The sequence below is a fragment of the Suricata suricatta genome, chromosome 14 (genome assembly GCF_006229205.1).
Source record: "Suricata suricatta isolate VVHF042 chromosome 14, meerkat_22Aug2017_6uvM2_HiC, whole genome shotgun sequence".
NCBI classification, from domain to species: Eukaryota; Metazoa; Chordata; class Mammalia; order Carnivora; family Herpestidae; genus Suricata; species Suricata suricatta.
The window spans coordinates 17,455,036-17,474,031 of record NC_043713.1 but is presented as its reverse complement, the minus strand read 5'-3'; the positions used below and the strand labels follow the sequence as shown (position 1 = coordinate 17,474,031).

At 43.2% G+C, this 18,996-nt stretch overlaps 1 protein-coding gene across 1 annotated transcript; it reads left to right on the top strand.

The window, feature by feature from the left end:
* The first annotated feature begins 10,527 nt into the window (after positions 1-10,527).
* ST8SIA3 (ST8 alpha-N-acetyl-neuraminide alpha-2,8-sialyltransferase 3) lies at positions 10,528-18,632 on the top strand. The gene is made up of 4 exons (XM_029922453.1): positions 10,528-10,926; positions 12,345-12,467; positions 14,873-15,430; positions 18,043-18,632. Exons 1-4 carry the CDS (start codon positions 10,748-10,750, stop codon positions 18,323-18,325), a joined length of 1,143 nt encoding a protein of 380 aa, XP_029778313.1. The 5' UTR covers positions 10,528-10,747; the 3' UTR covers positions 18,326-18,632.
* Positions 18,633-18,996: the final 364 nt, after the last annotated feature.

Here is an 18,996-nt window from a genome sequence, read left to right as displayed (position 1 = left end):
GAAAGCATAATTACCATTTCTGCTAAAGAGCAGCAAATGATAAGTATTGGAGAGTTTGCCAACAGTGTCAGTTATAGGTACCCAATCAAGAGTCTCGCTTTGTTCTGAGGTAGTAAGAAGAAGGTGCAAAGTTACCCAAATTTCAATGTGATGATCATTGTGAAATTTGGAATGTGAAAAGATTGCTTAGCCCTAAAGTACAAAATAATAGGAAACTATGTAATTGATGAAAGCAGAGAAGATCTTAATTCTAAATCTTTTGTGGAGTGGGGGATGAGTAGGGAATGAAAAGGAAACTGGGATGCTTTCTCAGAGGAGATGCCAATAATAAAGCCAACATATCTTGACATTTACTATATACCTGGCACTGTGCTAAGTGTATTGCATAATTAACTAATTTTTATCCCTTCAATAGCCCTCTGACATAGTTACTACTCCGGTTTTAATGAAAGGACACTCTTTTGGTTCCCTATTCTTTTCTAGTGGCACCCTTTTATTTTCTTATTTTCTTCGTCACCATCTTTGTTACTACTCTTTCCTATAGTTACTACACTTTCCTATTTTAAGATAAGGAAACTGAGGCATGGAGAAATTAACCAGATTTTCCCAATTTAGCTAACTGATCCCTGGATTCAAGCCCAGGCAAGCAGACCCACCCATTCTTTTATTTAATCCCTGGGCCATTTTTCCTCTCTAATCTTGCAAAAAGCTTTTCAAAGGGACAAATATAAGTTTTAAATGCAGATGGTTTAACTAGAGGTAGGAAGTCTAGGCAGAAGGAAGAAGTAAACATGCTAGAAAGTTATTACCTGGTTCAAGCAGGAGGTAGTTAGGACCTAGTCAGATGGTCCTAACTACAAATAAAAAAGTGGCAAAATTGAGGCAAATTGAAAAGCAAATTATTTTCAAAGGAAGAAATACTAGTACTGACATTGATATAATTGTGGATGGGTGTTGTCAGAATAGTCTCATGTCAGCTACCTCAAGAAAAACTGAATTTCTATAAAGGATTCACAAGACTTGGAACTGAATTTAGAAAATTGTTCAGTGTCCAAGCCAGTTGCCTCACAAAGTCAGACTGATAGTTCTTCCAAAACTGCCATTAATGTTCTCCATATTGTCTCTCCTCGTTCCAAGGGAACTGAGAGCCTTCCTCCCTGGTTACCATATGAGCAACTGGCCAACAGACAAATGGACCGACTCCTGTTCCCATCAGCACCCCGGGCACAGCCTAGCACTGTTTCTCCACCAGGGGCCATGGGCAAGGCAGTGTCAGCCAAATGGGGAGACCAGGATGTAGGTCTGGGCAAAGGAGAAAGAAGATCCAAAGCTGATTTCCAGGACTGGAAGGATGATGCTGTGGGAAGCAGTGATGTGGGTAGCAAGCATTTTAAAGAGCTATTTTGTAGAAGGAAGATGTGCTTAGTTTTGAACAGGTTTGGTTTGAGAAGATCGTAGCACATCCAAGAGATGGCATTAGAGGAGCAAGACTAGAATGCAAGTCAGATCTGAGATTCAGTCAAGTACATCCATTCATCAAGTTATTGAGCATGTGTCTGTCCTAGGTTCTAGAATGGTCCTAGGTTCTAGAATTGCAGCAGTGGCTGGAACAAAGCCTCTGCTCTTACATGGCTTATGTTCTAACATCCAAGCCCTTGCAAATAAATGACCCTTTGCACAACCCCCCACACTGTTCCTCTGTACCCTGTGTAACCATGCAGAGAAAAAAAGCAAAGTCAAAGTCATGTAAGCTGGGAAGACAAAACAAAGATGGTGAAGAAGAAAATAAAAGGGTGCCACTAGGAAAGAACAGGGAACCAAGAGAGTGTCCTTTCATTAAAACCAGAAAGGAGTGAGTTTAAAGAAGTAATTAATGTCCAGTGGGCCCAGGCTAGTAGTGAAGAAAAAAAAAAAAACACTGAATTTGACATGAAAGTTGCCATTGGTCAGCTCCTAACAATGGTTTTTGATCCTAACTGTGCATCAGAATCACCTGAAGAGCTTTAAGACACACAGATGCCTGGGAGCTACCTGCAAGATCCTGATTTAATTGGTCTGGGAAGGGGCCTGGGTCCTGGAATTATTTTTCAGTTGTTCAAGTGACTGAAATAAACAGGTAGAGTTGAGAAACATTGCTTTAAATAAAGTGATATTGGCGGTAGAAGCTAGATTGCAGAGGGGAAAAAGAGGTTATTTTTTTTAGTAGAGGAACTAGCAGTCTTAACATCAGACATGAATGTTTAGCTTCAGTCTCCTCCTGCCTGTCTGTGTGATTTAACCTCCTTGTGTCTTATCTGTGAAATCAGGATAGAAATACTTGCTGTGCCCAACTCACAGTTTCCTTGGGAGGTCAAGATGGGATAATAGATGTGAGAGTACTTTGAAAAAAGATTGAAGTGCTATAAAAATGTAAGATTTATATGGTTGTCAGTTTTTTCCCCAAAGATGGCCCTAAAGATAGTGATTATCAACGATAAAGACCTATGTGGAACCAGTATCCCTTACCACTGAGCTCACAAAGAAAGCATCCTTTGATAAGTGCTCACAGCCACTATCTAAAGGTCTAAGGCTGTTTGCGACTCTCACTTTTTCACAGCTAGCCTTGCGCAGGACCTATAATAGATGCAGTGTCCACAGTCTTGCAGATCCTACCTAATATTGCTAAATCACACAACCATCCAACATAAAACTCAAAAATGAAGCATGCTGCTATGGAGATTAAAAAGTAAGTTTAATGTTATAAGGTTTCCATTTTCTTGTCAATCCTACTTGTTAAAGAGAATGAGGAAGGCAGAGGAGAAGTGGGGAGACATCTGTGCTAGCAGGCAATGCTGCACGATCAGAAAAGCCTAATTCCCCTGCCAGAATGGGAAAGATTATCCAAGAGCCAAGCCAAAACCAACAGCAGAATTCGGTGACCACCTTGGGGTCTACTTCAGGTACCTGAATGCGCCTCTCTCTATGGTATGTCATGTCTGGTCTCCAAAAATTAAGCAATACTCTCCATCATGCACTCTCCGACTGCCCTTGAAGTAGCACCTGCCCCCAGGTGAGCAGGAATACCTCTTTGTGGTGACAAATATCCGACAGGGGGACTGTCTCTAATCACAGATGATAGATGTGAAGAGCAGTATTATAACATGCTTTCTACTCACTTTTGCTTGATGTTTTCATTCGGTAAAAATACAAGAAATATAACTCTTCATTAAGGAAACAGCACACATAATGATTGAGGTTATTTTTTTTTTCTACTAAGCAAGTTGAACTCAGAGCAAGAATAAAAAGATAGGCAAACTCCTACATAGGAATTAAGCCAGGTGTCGGATAGCTGGTGCAAGCATCGGAGATACCCTGTAGAAGATCGGTTACCTTGCTCTCGCCTCTAAGCCTACCCTGGCTCCTTCTACTCCAGATGCTATTAGGGAGAAGGTGCTAATTACATTCTTGATCTGCCTGCAACTCCTCTGATACTCTCTGTCAACCTCCTCCACTTGCAGATCATCTTACTTCAAAACTGCCTTCCTCAAAAGTACAGACACCCAAAGCCAGACGTCCCCTCATTTTACACCACCTCCAACAGAACTCAAACCCTGAAGCCACAGAACAAAATAAAATTTTGAAACAAAGAGATAAGAGATTCATCATAGGTTTTTTATTGATCTTCTCATCCATTGAGAAGTCACTTCCCTTGTGTTCAAACGTTCTGGTGAAAAGCTAACCATGAGGAGAAAGGGGTACAGAAGCCAAAATGGGTACCACATCCTTGGCTCTTGTTTTTTAATAAGAAATACCACTTCCAGGTAAAATCTTTCGTGTCTCAGTGCACAAACCTTAAGTTTCTAGCATGGGAGGCAACAAGGTTTGGTGAATAGAGGTATAATCGTCCAGTCATTCAGTCTATATTAAAATCCCATTTTAAAAAAAGCTGATGTGAACTCAGCCAAGTTATTTAACCTCTCTGAGTCTCTCTTTCCCATAACTGTGGAAAAGAATAAAAATGCTATCACATAGCATTACTGTAAACATGACTTGATATAGAACATAGATGTCCATAATATAAAACATGTTGTAGTTCAGTCTCCCCCCCCCTCCACTGCCCCTACTGAGACTGGATTTTTCACTATTGAGAAGTCCAGCAACCTCTTATCTCTGTGAATTTCCTATGAACATAAAATAAGAAATCTTAGGCGAGGGATGTGTGCTTATAATTGGGAGAAGGGGTCCAGAACTCAGAGAGAAGGGTACTTAGAAATTCATCCATCAACAACCCCTACCATTTCCTCTGTGGAAGCATCACCTATCAATAAATCAGTAAGTGGTAGTACATTTTTAATAATTCCAAGGAAATTTTTACCAGCTTTTATTACAGTAATATACAAACAAAACAGTGTTTTTTCTCTGGCTCTCAAAGACAGGTTGTTGACATTTACAGTTTTAGAAGCATAAGGGCAAAAACTGCCCCAAAACTCAAGACGAAGGTTAAAATTAGATTTCTTTTTAAAACACCTCCCTTAATGGTACTCTGGTAATGTTATTGTGGTGCTCTAACTGTTGGTGATTTCCTATACTCACAGTCAGCACAATAAAAAGACACAATAGACATAACAATGGCTTAAAAGTTAACTGTAAGATTATTTTTCAAGTAGCTTCTTCAAGTATAATACCTGAGCTTCTAGAAAAAATAATCACTGCAAACATTTAAAAAGTGAAAATTCTATGCAAGGACCCAGGAGATTAACACAATTGAACATAATAGCTCCTTCCAAACCATTTCCTAGGGACTGGATCACAAAAAGTCTTAAGACGGCCTTCCAAATATATTTTATTTATTCAATGAAGAAAGGGCTATTTGAAGTTCTTATATTCCTTTCACACAGAGCCGCTTCACTGAGCTTTAAGAGAAGCATTCGTCTGTAGGCGCAAAAGGAGTAATTCCTCAGCTTCTAGAAAAGGTAATCATTGCAAACATCTGAATGTTGAAATTTTATGCAAAATGTCTTTTGTAAAGATGCAGACAAAACCTTGAAATAAATGTCATTTTAAACTGGTCTCCACATTTACGTTTAAAAATTAATACGGACATGCTTGTGAATGCATAGAGCATCTCCGGACAGCAACGGTGGCTGTCCCTAAGGAGATGAGGTGGGAGGGATTTACTGTTCCCACCGCATCCCTCCTGTGCTTTATATTTTGTACTATGTGCATGTATGAGGTGTTCAGTCTTTCTCTACAATCTGTACTACAGACCAAACTCCTCCCTACTCTGGACCTCAGGTATTCTGTAGGGCAGAGAAGGTCCCTGCCTTCTTTCCAAACTGAGCATCAGCTGTGCTGAGTGGTGTGCTGGCACTAAAGGATACAATGAAAGTAAGATGCTGTCTCCTGGCTAATCCCAAGGACAGCTGGCCCTCTGTCCCCAGGCTCCAACCCTACCCAACCTTCCTCCAGTGCCAGAGCAGCCACTGCTCTTCAGATGAATCATTCTGGTTGTTTCCTGGCTGTCCTGGCACTCCACCCTTATGATTAAATGGCTTTTTCAAAGAGGCTACGTACTCTCTTCCTTATTAACCCTGCGTGAGATACAGTGACCAAGAGAGAAAGTTAAAGGCCCTCTTCTTCTGAGCTCTCAAATAGCAGTGGGGTCCAATCTTCTTCTGAAACATACTAGTTGTGTGACCACAGCAAGTTATTAACCTCTCTGAGCCTCAGTTTCTTTCTCTCTCCATCCTCAGAGGGATGGAATGGAAATTAAATGAGATCAGTTGTTAAAATGCCTAGGGCAATACCCAAAACATAATAGGTGACCAATAAATGTTATATGACATTGTCTCCCTCCTCCTCCTCCTCCTCCTCCTCCTCCTCCTCCTCCTCTTCATCAGTATTAACTGATTCTCACTCTCAAAGGATGATGCCTTCAGATTTCCCAGGGCCACATACATTTCCAACTCTATCTCCAGGACCACTTCCAAGCAGTTTGTAATAGTGGATAGGGTGAGCTTTAGAGTCAAAGCGGCTTTATCATGAGCAAGATCATTTCCATCAGTTTCTTCAGCTATGAAATGAAAATAATTATACCTTCCTTTCCAGATAGGGGTGAAGATTACAGATTAGGTATGAAAGGCTCCTGGCACATAAGAAGTGCTCTCTACATTGTGGCTGTTTTCACTTTACTCCAAGTGGGCATACCCATTCGCTGGCCTCGACATGCCTTTCCTTCTCCGGCCTCCAGACATCCTTGTTCAGCCAGGTTGCCTTGCCTGCCCTGCCCTCTTCTACCATCTCCACCTCTGGAAATTCCCACGCATCATTCTAGTCTCCGTTCCATCTGAGGGCTTTTGAGAAGCTTTCTTTGACTACAATGGCTTTCACACCCCTGAACTCATGAAGTATTTGTCTATTTTAAGGGAAAATAAAAGGTAGAAACCCCTAGAATCCCCAAATCTTTCCCCTGTGGCCACTGTTAGACCTACTAGGAATTAAGAAGTCAGGCAATAACGTGCAGAGAGAACTCCATCCACATATGGCCAAGAAGCAGCTTCCCAGGGGACCATCCCCAAGCTCCCTGGACTATGATCTCCATGTGATCCAGGAGGGGTCACTTGCCCTTCCAAAAGTCAACTCCCTGATGCCTTACTCAGGAGTGAGTGTCTCATAACAGAAAATGGTCACTTGGTTCATTGACAAATTAAGGCACACTGGCGCTTCTGGCACAAGGACAGGACATATTAGCTGATGTCCACATGAGCAGCTGCTGTTCCCATCTCCCCACGGGCCTGCCTCCAGCTGCTCCCGCATCCATTCAGTGCAAATTAGATTGAGCCATTCCTCTCTTAAACGTTGGGCAGTTGTGAGCACAGCCAACTCCTCAGCAAGTCATCCAGGACCCTTCACTATCAGGCCCTCACTCCCTTTCTGGGCTTTTCTTCTGTGGCAGTCACCTCACATCTCTTGCTGTTAGTCAAGCCCACCATAATTAACCTCCCCTACCTCCTCACCACCCCTCTATTTGGAATGTCCTTTTTCAACCTCTTTAACTAATGAATCATACTCATACTTTAAAGCCCAGCTCATCTGTTGCCCTCCACGAAGAACCCTGACAACCTGTCACAATTTATTCTCCTCCTCTCCCATCGGTTCTCTGTTGTCGAGCTCTCCACTGTCCTAGCAGTGTGCCTACTCCATGGAACCTCCCAAGCGCTTGCTCACACAATACTGCCATTATGCTTGCTGATCTCTCGCCCACAAGACCATACGCATTAGGAGTTCGAGGATGATTTTATAACCCTTTATCTGTCCAGCAAGGTGTCTGATCAACACATTTTATTTAATGAGTTGATGAAAGAAAACAGAAATAAAGGAATGAAGGAAGCTCTTCCTTACAAAAACATCATCCTTCCCAGCTTTCCCATCCAAAATGTCTGGAAGCTGCTCTTGGTAGGTATGAGTTGGTGAGGACCTAGAGAGGGTCACAGAGACATGTTTGCAAAAGGTGTGCACGCACAGAGGTAGGAGAGGGAAGTACTTGTGTCCAAAATAACAGCTTCCCTAGAAAACAGAAGTCAGAGAGGTCTTTCATTTCTGTATTTCTTGTCTTCACCCTCTTGTTTTCCTATACAGATCGCATTTCTAATGAAATTTGTTAAGTGATATTCTACAAAAATGTCATTATTTTTTAATTTATTAAGTAGCTATCATCCTAGGCTTGAAAAATCCCATATCTAGTACTGTAGCCACTCTGTGAAACACCATTCCCAGAAATTTCCTTCTGGTAATTGTCATTTCCACCACGAGGCCTGGCACAGGATTCCTGCCTGCTGGCTTATTTTCTGGCTAATTTGGTTCCTTTACATCTATGACTTTCAATGACCCATATTCAATATGGAGATCATCCTACTAGGACTTTCTTTTGGAAGTTCACAAAAGGATGCTAAACACAAGCAATATATCAATTTTTTTTAATTTTTTTTGTCTTATTTATTTTTGATACAGAGAGAGACAGAGCATGAGAGGGGGAGGGGCAGAGAGAGAAGGAGACACAGAACTGGAAGCAGGCTCCAGGCTCTGAGCTAGCTGTCAGCACAGAGCCCGATGCGGGGCTCGAACCCACAAATGTGAGATCTGACCTGAGCGGAAGTCGGAGGTTTAACCGACTGAGCCACCCAGGCGGCCCGCAACATATCAATTTTTAAATCCAGGAGGAATGAGGCTTTATCATAGGCCCCAGGAAAGCCTGTTACGTTCTTTTACAAAGAAAACCAAAGAGCTTCTTGATCCCTTTTCTGTAGGAAAATGCATCTCCAAGTACATCCCTTTCTATGTACTCTTTAGTGGGTCATTTATGGGGTCAGAGAAATACACTGAAAATTTGTCCAAGCTGGTTAGCTCATATTTATTAACAGCTTAATAAAGACTCAGAGCTGTGCCAAGGCTTTTACATGTCTTTTAATCTTCCTCCAATTCCTGGAAGGTTTTTATTCTGGTTCTACATATAGGGAGCCTGGAACACAGAGAGGCTGATAACTTACCCAAGGTCACACAGCTGTGGGTATCAGAGTAAGCTTCTGAAGTCAGATCTGCTGGTTCCAGAGCTGAAAGTGTGACCATTATCCTGAGCTCTGTGGCACGTTCCCTGTCTCCATGTTCAAGAAGAGCTTTTCCAACACGTGTAACTCCTAGACAGCTCTCTAAGAGATGATCTTACTCCGTTTGGCATTTTACACTCTACTCATATGATCTTCTCTTTAAAAGAAACTATAGTAATTATTCAAACAATATCTCCTCAAGTATTCATCATATACAGATGTGCAGGCCTTTTCTAACATTTTTTAAATAATATAAGCCCCACGAGAAAAAGAAGATTATTTGTGTCTTCTTGGCCTATATGTTTAGATTTTGGTATAAAATGTCTTTAGTAGGGACAAACCAAACAACTCCCTTTGTCATTCATTGGAAGCAGACACTTGCACTCTGTGTGCCTCCATCCACCACAACAAGACTGATGTTTTTCACAAGGGACCTCAAACACTCATGCCCTCCCTCTACAAGGGATGATTGCCAGGCAGTGTGTCAGACAGCGGGAAAGAAGACATGGCTCTGTCTCTGCAGGATTTTACAGTCCAGGAGCTCCCCCCTTTCAGGAATCTGGGGTCCACAGACAGGCCATAACATTAGGCCCATCGAAGTCCATAAGGCAAGAAGTTCAGGAGAAAAAGAAATCATAAAAACTTGGGAAAGTGTCAATTTGCTTTATTGGGAAAGGTTCTTGGAGGACAATTTCTTACCTCCAGCTTCTTTCATTAGAGCTTGTTGGCCAGTATTGAGAGGACCAGGCCAAGGGTAAGTCTAGGGTGGGAGACGCCACAAGTTAATTGCAAAGAACAAAGAACAGAGCTAAAGAAATAGTGGGTTACCTCATGGAAAATGTATTAATTTTTATTTCCAATGGATGTTATAGCCGGCAATATACAAATATTCTAAAACAAACAGAAAAGCAAGCAATATAGAATGTTGGGCAGTGAGCTTTCCTTCCACCCTCAGAAGTCACTCTTACCTGGTTCTTGGACTCCTTCAAAGGTGAGCTCTATGCATTTATAAAGTGGTTTATAAATGCTTTTCGGCCAAGCAGGACTAAGACCTGGCCCCAAGGATGGATTGGGAAAATGGGCAACTTAGAGTTAAATCAGGGAGCATTGCTCCAGGCATGGTCAACTCAAAAACACATGCTAGTGGACCACGGTGAGGTGTGCTGAGCCGTGGCCAGGGAGGGCAAAGCCGGGCCCTCCCCACTCACAGCTCACCTCACAGCTTGGCTAGGCACTGCTCCCCTTTCAGAGAGAAGCAATGTATGTGGTAGGCAAAGGAAGTGGATAGGGGAGAGGTTCTAGAAATTTCTAGGGAGGTTTTGAGCGCTCCAAAGCCAAGCTGGGCCAGCTCCTCTTAGGGCTTCTTTGCCAGGGTGCTGGGGTTCCAGAGCGCATGCTACCCGGTGGGGCTCAGGGTAGTGCCTCAATGGTGAGGAGAGAAGCTTTTAAATATCTATCTTCCTAAAACTACTCTCCCTGCATCTAGGAGAAGCACGCAGTTGCTTTGTAACCTCCAAGGCAGCAAGTCCGGTTGGTTATCACTCTATCTTGTATTTATAAAGTAATGAACGGTCCCCTGAACCAAGTTTGGGCTTCTGTCTCGCCCCAGCCACCTCCTCGCACGAATCCTCAGTCGGGAAGCCTTCCAGCCTCAATTCCCCTCCCTCTGCTACCCCTCTGTCCCCCTTCCCCTCTTCAGCCCCTCCCTCGCCCCCTCCCCGTTTATTTGGGAGATTAGAGTTCATTAATTAAATCCTGTGCTTAGATCGAACTGTAACATTATTCCAATCACATTTCTCTTAGAGGCGGCGGAGGAGATGGCAGCCTTGCTGGAAACGCGCGGGGGAGCCTGAGCCGGCGGCCGGGGACGCACAGCGCGGCGCGCTCCATCGCCACGCCGCCGCGCTGACCCTCCATCTTCCTGCCCAGCCTCCTGGCCCCGCTCTGCCCTGCCTCGGGGGTCGGCCTCTCTCTGGGGCTCCTGCCCTTCCCCGCCTCCCGGGCCTCTGCGGCTCCCCTGCCCGGCCCCCCTCCCCCGCCACACACGCTGACACGCGCGCGCGAACACACACACACACTCACACTCACACACTGGCACGCCAGCGAGCTGCTGGCCGCTCAATGGACCGATTTCCCTGCTTCCCCTGATCCCAGCCCAGCCCGGGATGAGAAATTGCAAAATGGCCCGGGTCGCCAGTGTGCTGGGACTGGTCATGCTCAGCGTCGCCCTGCTGATTTTATCGCTCATCAGCTACGTGTCCCTGAAAAAGGAGAACATCTTCACCACTCCCAAGTACGCCAACCCGGGGGCGCCCCGAATGTACATGTTCCACGCGGGATTCCGGTGAGTGCGGGCCTCTATTCGAGAGCCCTCGGGTATCTGGTTTATTGCCGGGGGGCTGGGGGGAGGTGACGGGGTGTTTTGGCTTCTCCGAGACACTTTGGACAAGATAACTGCGCGGTCCTTCCACTCCTCTCTGATTCTCCTTTCCCCCTTCCTTTTTTTTTTTTTTAAACCGAAGCCCCTAAAAGCCGTTGTCCTAATCGATGTGATTGCATTTCTCGTATTCCTCCTCGGCATCCCTTCCCCCATTTCAAAAATGGGGGGAGGGTTTAAAGAGAATGGTGATGGAGGGAGAGGCAGTGAGTGTGCGTGGGAGGGGGCGGTGAGCCGGGAGATGGACGTGCGTGAGGTGAGCGCCTTCCCCGTGCGGCGTCCGCAGACTCCGCGGCCGGGCTCCGGGCGGTCCAGGGCGATTTAATGGCGCAGGCGCCGGACTCCCCGAGCGCAGTGCTCACTCCTCTCCGTCACGCCCCACCCCATCAAATGATGTGCGGGTCTATTCTCCTGAAGCCCCTGGGGTATTTTACCTTGATCCTTTCCCCAAAGCTGCCGACACGGCCCCCCGCCCTCCCCCACTCCTTTCCGGGATTTCTGCAATTCCTCCGCCCTTTGCGGGAAGCGAGCCTCCTAAGAGCCGCCCACCCGAGCCCCTGGTCCAAGGCGCCGCCGGGCGAGGGGCTGGACAGGGAAGGCGCCGGGCGCAGCTTGGCGCAGCTCCTCGAGAACCCCTGCCTCGACCTGTGACCCTCAGGGGCTCTTCCAAGAGGACCTACCGAGGGGCAGGTGGCAAATACAAACTGCAAGCTGTGGTCCAAGTGGGTCAGAGGTGCGAAACCTAGAGAAGCCCCACCTGGGCAGAAGAGCGGAGCTGCCCTGAGGCCTCCGGAGTCCCCAGTAAGGGGACAGGGAGTGAAATCAGGCTCGACTTGGGAAGTAAGAGGTTAAAGCAGGAGCCACCCCCCAGTCTTCCTCTGGGTCTCGGGTTTCCTCTGCCCTTTCTCCAAAAATCAATTCACCCCGGACAGCCGGGGCGTCGCGGGTCGGAGTAGCGGCTGCGCGGCCGCTGTCCACGGTGCTGACTCCTTGGTCCTCACGGCGCATCAGGCTCCAGCAGTGAGCCGGGCTCCCGCCTCTGCTCTCCTCGAGACGGCCATTTTATGGTCTCTCCCGCACCCGGAGGGATGGACAATGGAGGCGGATTTCCCTAGTTTTCCTTCTTCCTCCGCCTCGGGTGTGTGTGGGAGCAGGGAATGGACCAAATGAGAGGGACTCTGAGGCGGGATGGAGCCAGTGCGTGTGCCAGGTGCACCCCCACACCCCCACAAGCACAGCCCCCAGCCGCCTGGACTTTAATGGCTACGTTGGCTTCCCCCAGCTGAGGCCAGCACGTTTGTCTGTGTACTCATGCTCCTCTCCAGGTCACAATTTGCGCTGAAGTTTCTAGATCCGTCATTTGTGCCCATTACGAATTCTCTGACCCACGAACTCCAAAAGGAACCTACTAAGTGGACATTTAATCGGACAGCGTTTTTACATCAAAGGTAGGATAGGGGGAAAAGGTCTGAAAGGTGTTTTTGAATTCTGGAGTTCAAATCAAAACAAAACAAAATACTCCAAAACAACAGAAACTGTCCCCCATCCCGAGGTGTTATTTGCATTGTCTTCTAGGCCTGACTGCACAAAGCCTGGTTGGTAACTCCTTTTTATGTATGTAGTGCCCTCTCATAAAAAGAAAACATCAAGAAGACCAATTTGAATGGAAGAGAAAAAGATATTTCCAATATGCTCTCTAACTTAGGCTTAACTGAGCACGATGATTTATAGTTAACATGCATGGGTAACACTGCCAAAGCCATCTACTAAAAAAAAAAAAAAAAAAGTTAATTGCATAAAGGCCACCTAATGCAGTTTCATTCTCCCACTGAGAAATAATGTTTAAAAGTGAAATAAAATAAAATTGTCTCACACTGACACACACAGAAAATACTATAATCTGTCCTTATCAATTACTAGTAAAAAATCTTGGCCCAAATATATGCAGGTATTTAAGTATAGTTCTGTTCTGGTTTTGCCTATTTGTTTTCATTTAACCTTTACAGCCCTTAATATATTGTAAAAGCTACCCAACATCATTTTTATCGGTTGTTTGCTTATAACAGCCTGGTTTATACATGATGGAGTTTGTGTTTGTGTGTGTGTGTGTGTGTGTGTGTGTGTGTGTGTGTGTGTGGTGGGAAAGAAGGAGGAGATTTATTCAAATTTGTTATCCTGAGTGATTCTAGTTACTCTTAGCAACCCCAGATAAGTCATTACTCCTTCCTTCTTGGTGGGATTATTATGCTACTAAATGGAATGTGAGCCATCTAGTGTACTCATTAGGGGTGTGAATATTTATTTTACAAATAATCATTTTACCACTCATTTAGGGAACGGTTTTTGGTCATAGCATTTCTAGTTACTGCACCCTTTTTTATTTTAATTGAGTGACAGAATTAAAACCAATTCAGTAGATATCTATGGTGTCATGAAAAGTCGGTATAGCCGTGATTATGATTAAAAATTTCAAAGACTGTTCCATTAGAAATTAGTCCATGGCAATAACTGATTAATTCTAAAACCACAGAAGTGCCTTAAAAAAAAAAAAACTATTGGTGTTTTAGTCCAATATCGGTTTTATAGACAACCCAGAAAACTTTCATGGTAGAACACATTATACATTTCCCAAACCATATTTCGAACTCAGTAAAAATTGTCTTCCCACACTAGGTCATGTGACCCAAATGACTAGTCAGAAATATTTCCTTCTCAAAACTTCCCTCCTTTCAATCCATTTATGAGGTAAAATTTAATGTTCCAAGTATCATTTTAAATTTACTTTACCTTTATAACAGGTAAAGACCAACTTGTAAAGAACATTACTGGTAAGTTCAGAAGTTTTGGATTAAAGCATTCAGTTTATGTTGCTTTATACTTTGACAAATCAAGTACGTTTTTTTTAAATAAAATTCCAGTTAAAGTGATGATATACAAAGCATTTAGTTTCAATCCTATTTTTTTAGCAAAAGACTTAAGAAATTCACAATGTGATTTCTTAGAATTAGAGAATGTAGTAGCAAAGTAACATGTTACTGGTCTTTCATAGATATTTTAAATAGCTGAAACCTCAAGAGGAAATACTTAATTTTACTTAATGCTCAACATGAAAGCAACCTGAAATTAGTGCTAAGTATCACCCTTGCCTTCTTTATCCTTTGAAATCAGGATTCACGATAGCCTCTTTTTCTAAGGATTAAGTTACTTCGACTAAATTGTCTTTCTAAATAGTCATATAAAAATATTCCTGTTTCATTATTCAAAGGACTTGAATGAGATTGTCATCTCATTTCTATTAAAGATGCAACTACATTCACTGTTGTTACCATTTCCATATTTTAATAATAGATAGTACCATAGTGACTCATATCTATTTGGCTCTTATTTAGATACCAGTGATATTTGATATTCCTTGCACACTGCAGTCCAATAGCAAACAAACAGTACCTGGTTACAAACTCTAAGTCACCAATGTTTGTGCATTAATGTGAGCTCTTTGGAGCCTGTGTAAATTTTCTCCCTGTATTTTCTGACATAGTTTGACCTATGCCTCCTCCTTGATCAAATACACCTCTCACATAGAGCAGAAAACCAAAGAATGGCAGCTAAAACTGTTAAGTGACAACATTTATAAGCCTTGAAGGATTATATCCAGAACATGATTGAGAAATTAGCATGTCTGTAGATTCTGAAGCATTCTTCCCCCAATGACTGCAATTATTATAAATGTGTAATCTTTCTTAGATACAATGGGCCTACAATTCTTGTCTGAATGAAATGGCAGCATAAGACATAAGATGGAAAATCAATTCTTTTGAATGGGATGCATTTAATGAATTTCTTTTCATTTTAGGCAAGAAATTCTTCAGCATGTCGATGTAATAAAAAATTTTTCTTTGACCAAGAATAGTGTTCGGATTGGACAACTGATGCACTATGATTATTCCAGCCATAAATATGTTTTCTCTATTAGCAATAACTTCCGATCACTGCTTCCAGATGTGTCACCAATTGTGAATAAGCATTTTAACATTTGTGCTGTGGTTGGAAATAGTGGAATCCTGACAGGGAGTCGGTGTGGACAAGAAATAGATAAGTCAGATTTTGTTTTCCGTTGCAATTTTGCCCCTACGGAGGCTTTCCAAAGAGATGTTGGAAGGAAAACCAACCTTACCACCTTCAACCCCAGCATTCTGGAAAAATATTACAACAATCTTTTGACCATTCAGGACCGTAACAACTTTTTCCTCAGTTTAAAAAAGCTCGATGGGGCCATTCTTTGGATCCCTGCATTTTTCTTCCACACGTCAGCAACTGTTACCAGGACATTAGTTGACTTTTTTGTTGAACACAGAGGTCAGTTAAAGGTCCAATTGGCTTGGCCTGGAAATATAATGCAACATGTCAACAGGTGTGTATATTTTATTGCCTTTAAGTCTTACCCCACCAGATGGCAAATCAATATTGTAATCTCTTGGGGGTGGGAGGTATCTGGTTAGTTACTTGTTGTGGTTAGCTTAGCACTTTAAGGCAAATTCTTATGTTTTTGTAATGAAAGAATGAATCATTCTTGGTAAGAAGTTCAATCTCCTACTTCCACCTGGTAACAAAGGGCCAAATGGGGGAGGACTGGTGTTTCGTCAGCCTGCCCTCTCTAATTCCTGTCCCCTCCCTTGGTGGTAAGGCTAACAGGCAGTCATGGAAATCATGAAAAATCAAGAATTATCTTTGATGGATAGCTATGTCCCAATAATGCCAATGGCTGAATTAGACAAGCCAAGCAATATTCTGAAAAAGATGCTATTGACTTAGAATGTTCCTTTTGATTTTATATTTGCGTGTTTTGTCAATGCCCAAGATTAGAAAGCCACCTAGAGAACTCATAAATTGTATGATCGGCCTTTAACATTTGGGATTTCAGTGCCAAAACACGCGAAAGATATTTTATGAGCTTGCTGTTATCCCTCATAATTTGATAGAGAGACTGACCAGAAATGCAGTATTTTTGTCTAGTCTAATAAGTCTTAACTCTGGCTGTACATTAGAATCACCTGCAGAACTTTTTAAAACTACTGTTGCCTGGGCTCCACTTCAAGGGATCCTAATGTAATTTATCTGGCAGGGGGAAGGGAAGGGCCCTGGTACCTGTTTTTCTTAATAACTCCCAGATGATTCTAATATAGTCAAAACTGGGAGCCACTAGTCCAGGGCATTTGATAAAGCAAAATTAATTGTAGGATTTTTTTTCTTTAAATCTTCTGAGGAAACTGTCTCAACTCTTATTTCCCCTTTGCAAGTAGCCTCCAGGTCCTAACATACTGTCCGAATAGTCCTATAAGTTAAGTGGGTTCTGGGAGGATGGGTAACCAGGGAATTCTAAGGACTTTTATCCCATAGTAGATTATTCCCATCCTGAAGTCTCCCAAACTTAAGAGCTGTTTAATTGACCTCTCATAGAAGGAGGAATCATCATCCAATAAAGTGGTATGTATCTAATAGGCAGGGTGACACCATAATTTACAGTCCAAACTGGAACTCTGTCCTTAAGAGAAAGAGGATGCTATTAATCACAACAGGATAATGAATAAAAATTGGGACTATCCCAGCTTCCCAAGATGTGAGGGCATCTTTTATGAGAAGTAATATAGCCCAGCTCTTAAGTTTAAAGATGAGTCAACTAAGGTACAAAGGAAAGGAATTATTTACCACCTAATGTCACTGCCCAAAATGGGCAAAAACAGAATTAGAAGCTATGCCTCCTGCCAAACTGTCCTCCTATGGCCTTTTGACCTCATCATTTTGCTCCTGTCTTCCTTTATTTGAGTTCAGCCACACCAAAGGAATTGTCAGAAGTCATTCTAACTCCTTAGTATGAAAACCAAAACTAAAATTTTAAGTTTCAACTGGAATGGGGAAAGGTCTGTGAAGCTTTCAAGTAGTAGAGAAGGAACTACATGTGCTTAGAAAGTTCAGGAAATTGGCCTGTGTGGCCTTCCCTGGCCCTAGGTTTTTAGAAAGTCCATGGAGTTAGCCATAATGCTTCACAGCCCCACAGGCTTGAACTGAACACTTAGGTTCAATGAAAACTCAAAGGAAATACAGTCCATAGAAACCTGTTCAGGAACAGTTTAATTTTGCCTGCACAGCCAATGATACACACACACAAACTCATTCACTCACTCCCCAGCTGTCTCAAATATTTGGTAGTATAGGTAGGGAGGCTTCAAACTACTGTGTAACTATGGAAGGAAAAACACCATAATTTAGCATTTTTTTAGATTAAGTGTTTAAATGCTTTTCTTATGTTCTGGCATGCTAAAGAAGGGCTCAGAAATCCTGAGGTAGAAAATAATGGAACAGGGAATATGATTTTTTAAAAAGAAAGTACCTGAAAATAAGGCCCCACAATCTCTCCAGACCGAAGAAGCAGCATTTAACCTCTAGATTTGGATAAGGTGACACAGAAGGTGCCCTTGGATGAAACAACCTCCTCCCCATTTCCAAGGGCACTTTATGTATGAGAAGTGTGGGCGTTCCCATTGCTCCTGGCCTTCTGCGATGTCACCATTAAGTCAGAGCCACCACTCCTTAACACAGCCAAGAGGCGGGGCTCCTGTCGCGCATGTATGACCCGTGCAGTCACACAGGAGCTGTGCTCAGAGGGTCGGCACTTGATTTAATGCCCTGCTATCTCCCTCTCAAAACTCAGTGATTTTTGAAGGAAGGGCCCATATTTTTGTTTTGCACTAGTCTCACAAATTATGTAGCCGGTCCCTCCCCGAGGGGTTCTAAAAGATAGATTTAAAACAAATACTATTTAAAAAAAGGAAGGAAGGAAGGAAGGGAGGAAGGGAGGAAGGGAGGAAGGGAGGAAGGGAGGAAGGGAGGAAGAGAGAGAAAGAAAGAAAAGGCAAGTACTATTCAAGTTTCATGTACAAATCCACCTCCCCACCTAGTCATATTGACCTGTCTGATTGAAACCAGCACTGGCCTCTGAATCCACATGTACTTACTGTTCCACAGGTACTGGAAAAACAAACACTTGTCACCCAAACGACTGAGCACAGGTATCCTTATGTACACCCTTGCATCAGCGATATGTGAAGAGATCCACTTGTATGGATTTTGGCCTTTTGGATTTGACCCCAACACCAGGGAAGATCTTCCATACCATTACTATGACAAAAAAGGAACTAAATTTACCACCAAGTGGCAGGAGTCACACCAGCTGCCTGCCGAGTTTCAGCTGCTGTACCGAATGCATGGGGAAGGGCTCACCAAGCTGACTCTGTCACACTGTGCCTAAGACTCTGAACAGAAAGTGCCAAATGGCCATTTAAAAAGTGCCCCAAATCAAACGGAATAGTCTTCAGAATAGAACCCTAGAGAATTCCTTATAAAGATTGTCTGCCGCTTAAAAGGAAGGATGTATTCTCTCCCTCTTTTTGCACCTGCTCTTTTAAGGGTCTTGGCAAGACAAACGAATTGAAGCCACAGGATGTAAACTTGATTGATAAAGGGAATGTTGCATTGAAAACCATGCTGCTAACAAAATGGTCGGAAGTATTTTTGTGTTTGTATTTTGATAATAAACTGCCTCCCATTTTTTATGAGGACGAGAGCTGTCGTTCCTGCAGCTACGAGATACAGTCCTCATTGTCACAGGCCTCTGGCCAATTTGGGCAGGATTTCAGTTTTGCCTAGGTGGGATCAGACTCTTCAAAATGGAAACTAACAAACAAAAAATTGCATATCTCATCTCTCACTCTCTCTATTTCTCGCTGCCGTTCTCAATCTCTTTCCTACAACCCCTTGCCCCACCACTGTGGAGTTTAATAATTTGCTAGGAATCATATCAAATTAGCTTTGCTTGTATGCGTTGCATCTGTACTTGCTTGATGTGTTCAAGGCTCTGGGTAACCTTGATGTTTCATGACAAACTGACCAAGTCATGATGGATCCCCTTGTGATTACTTT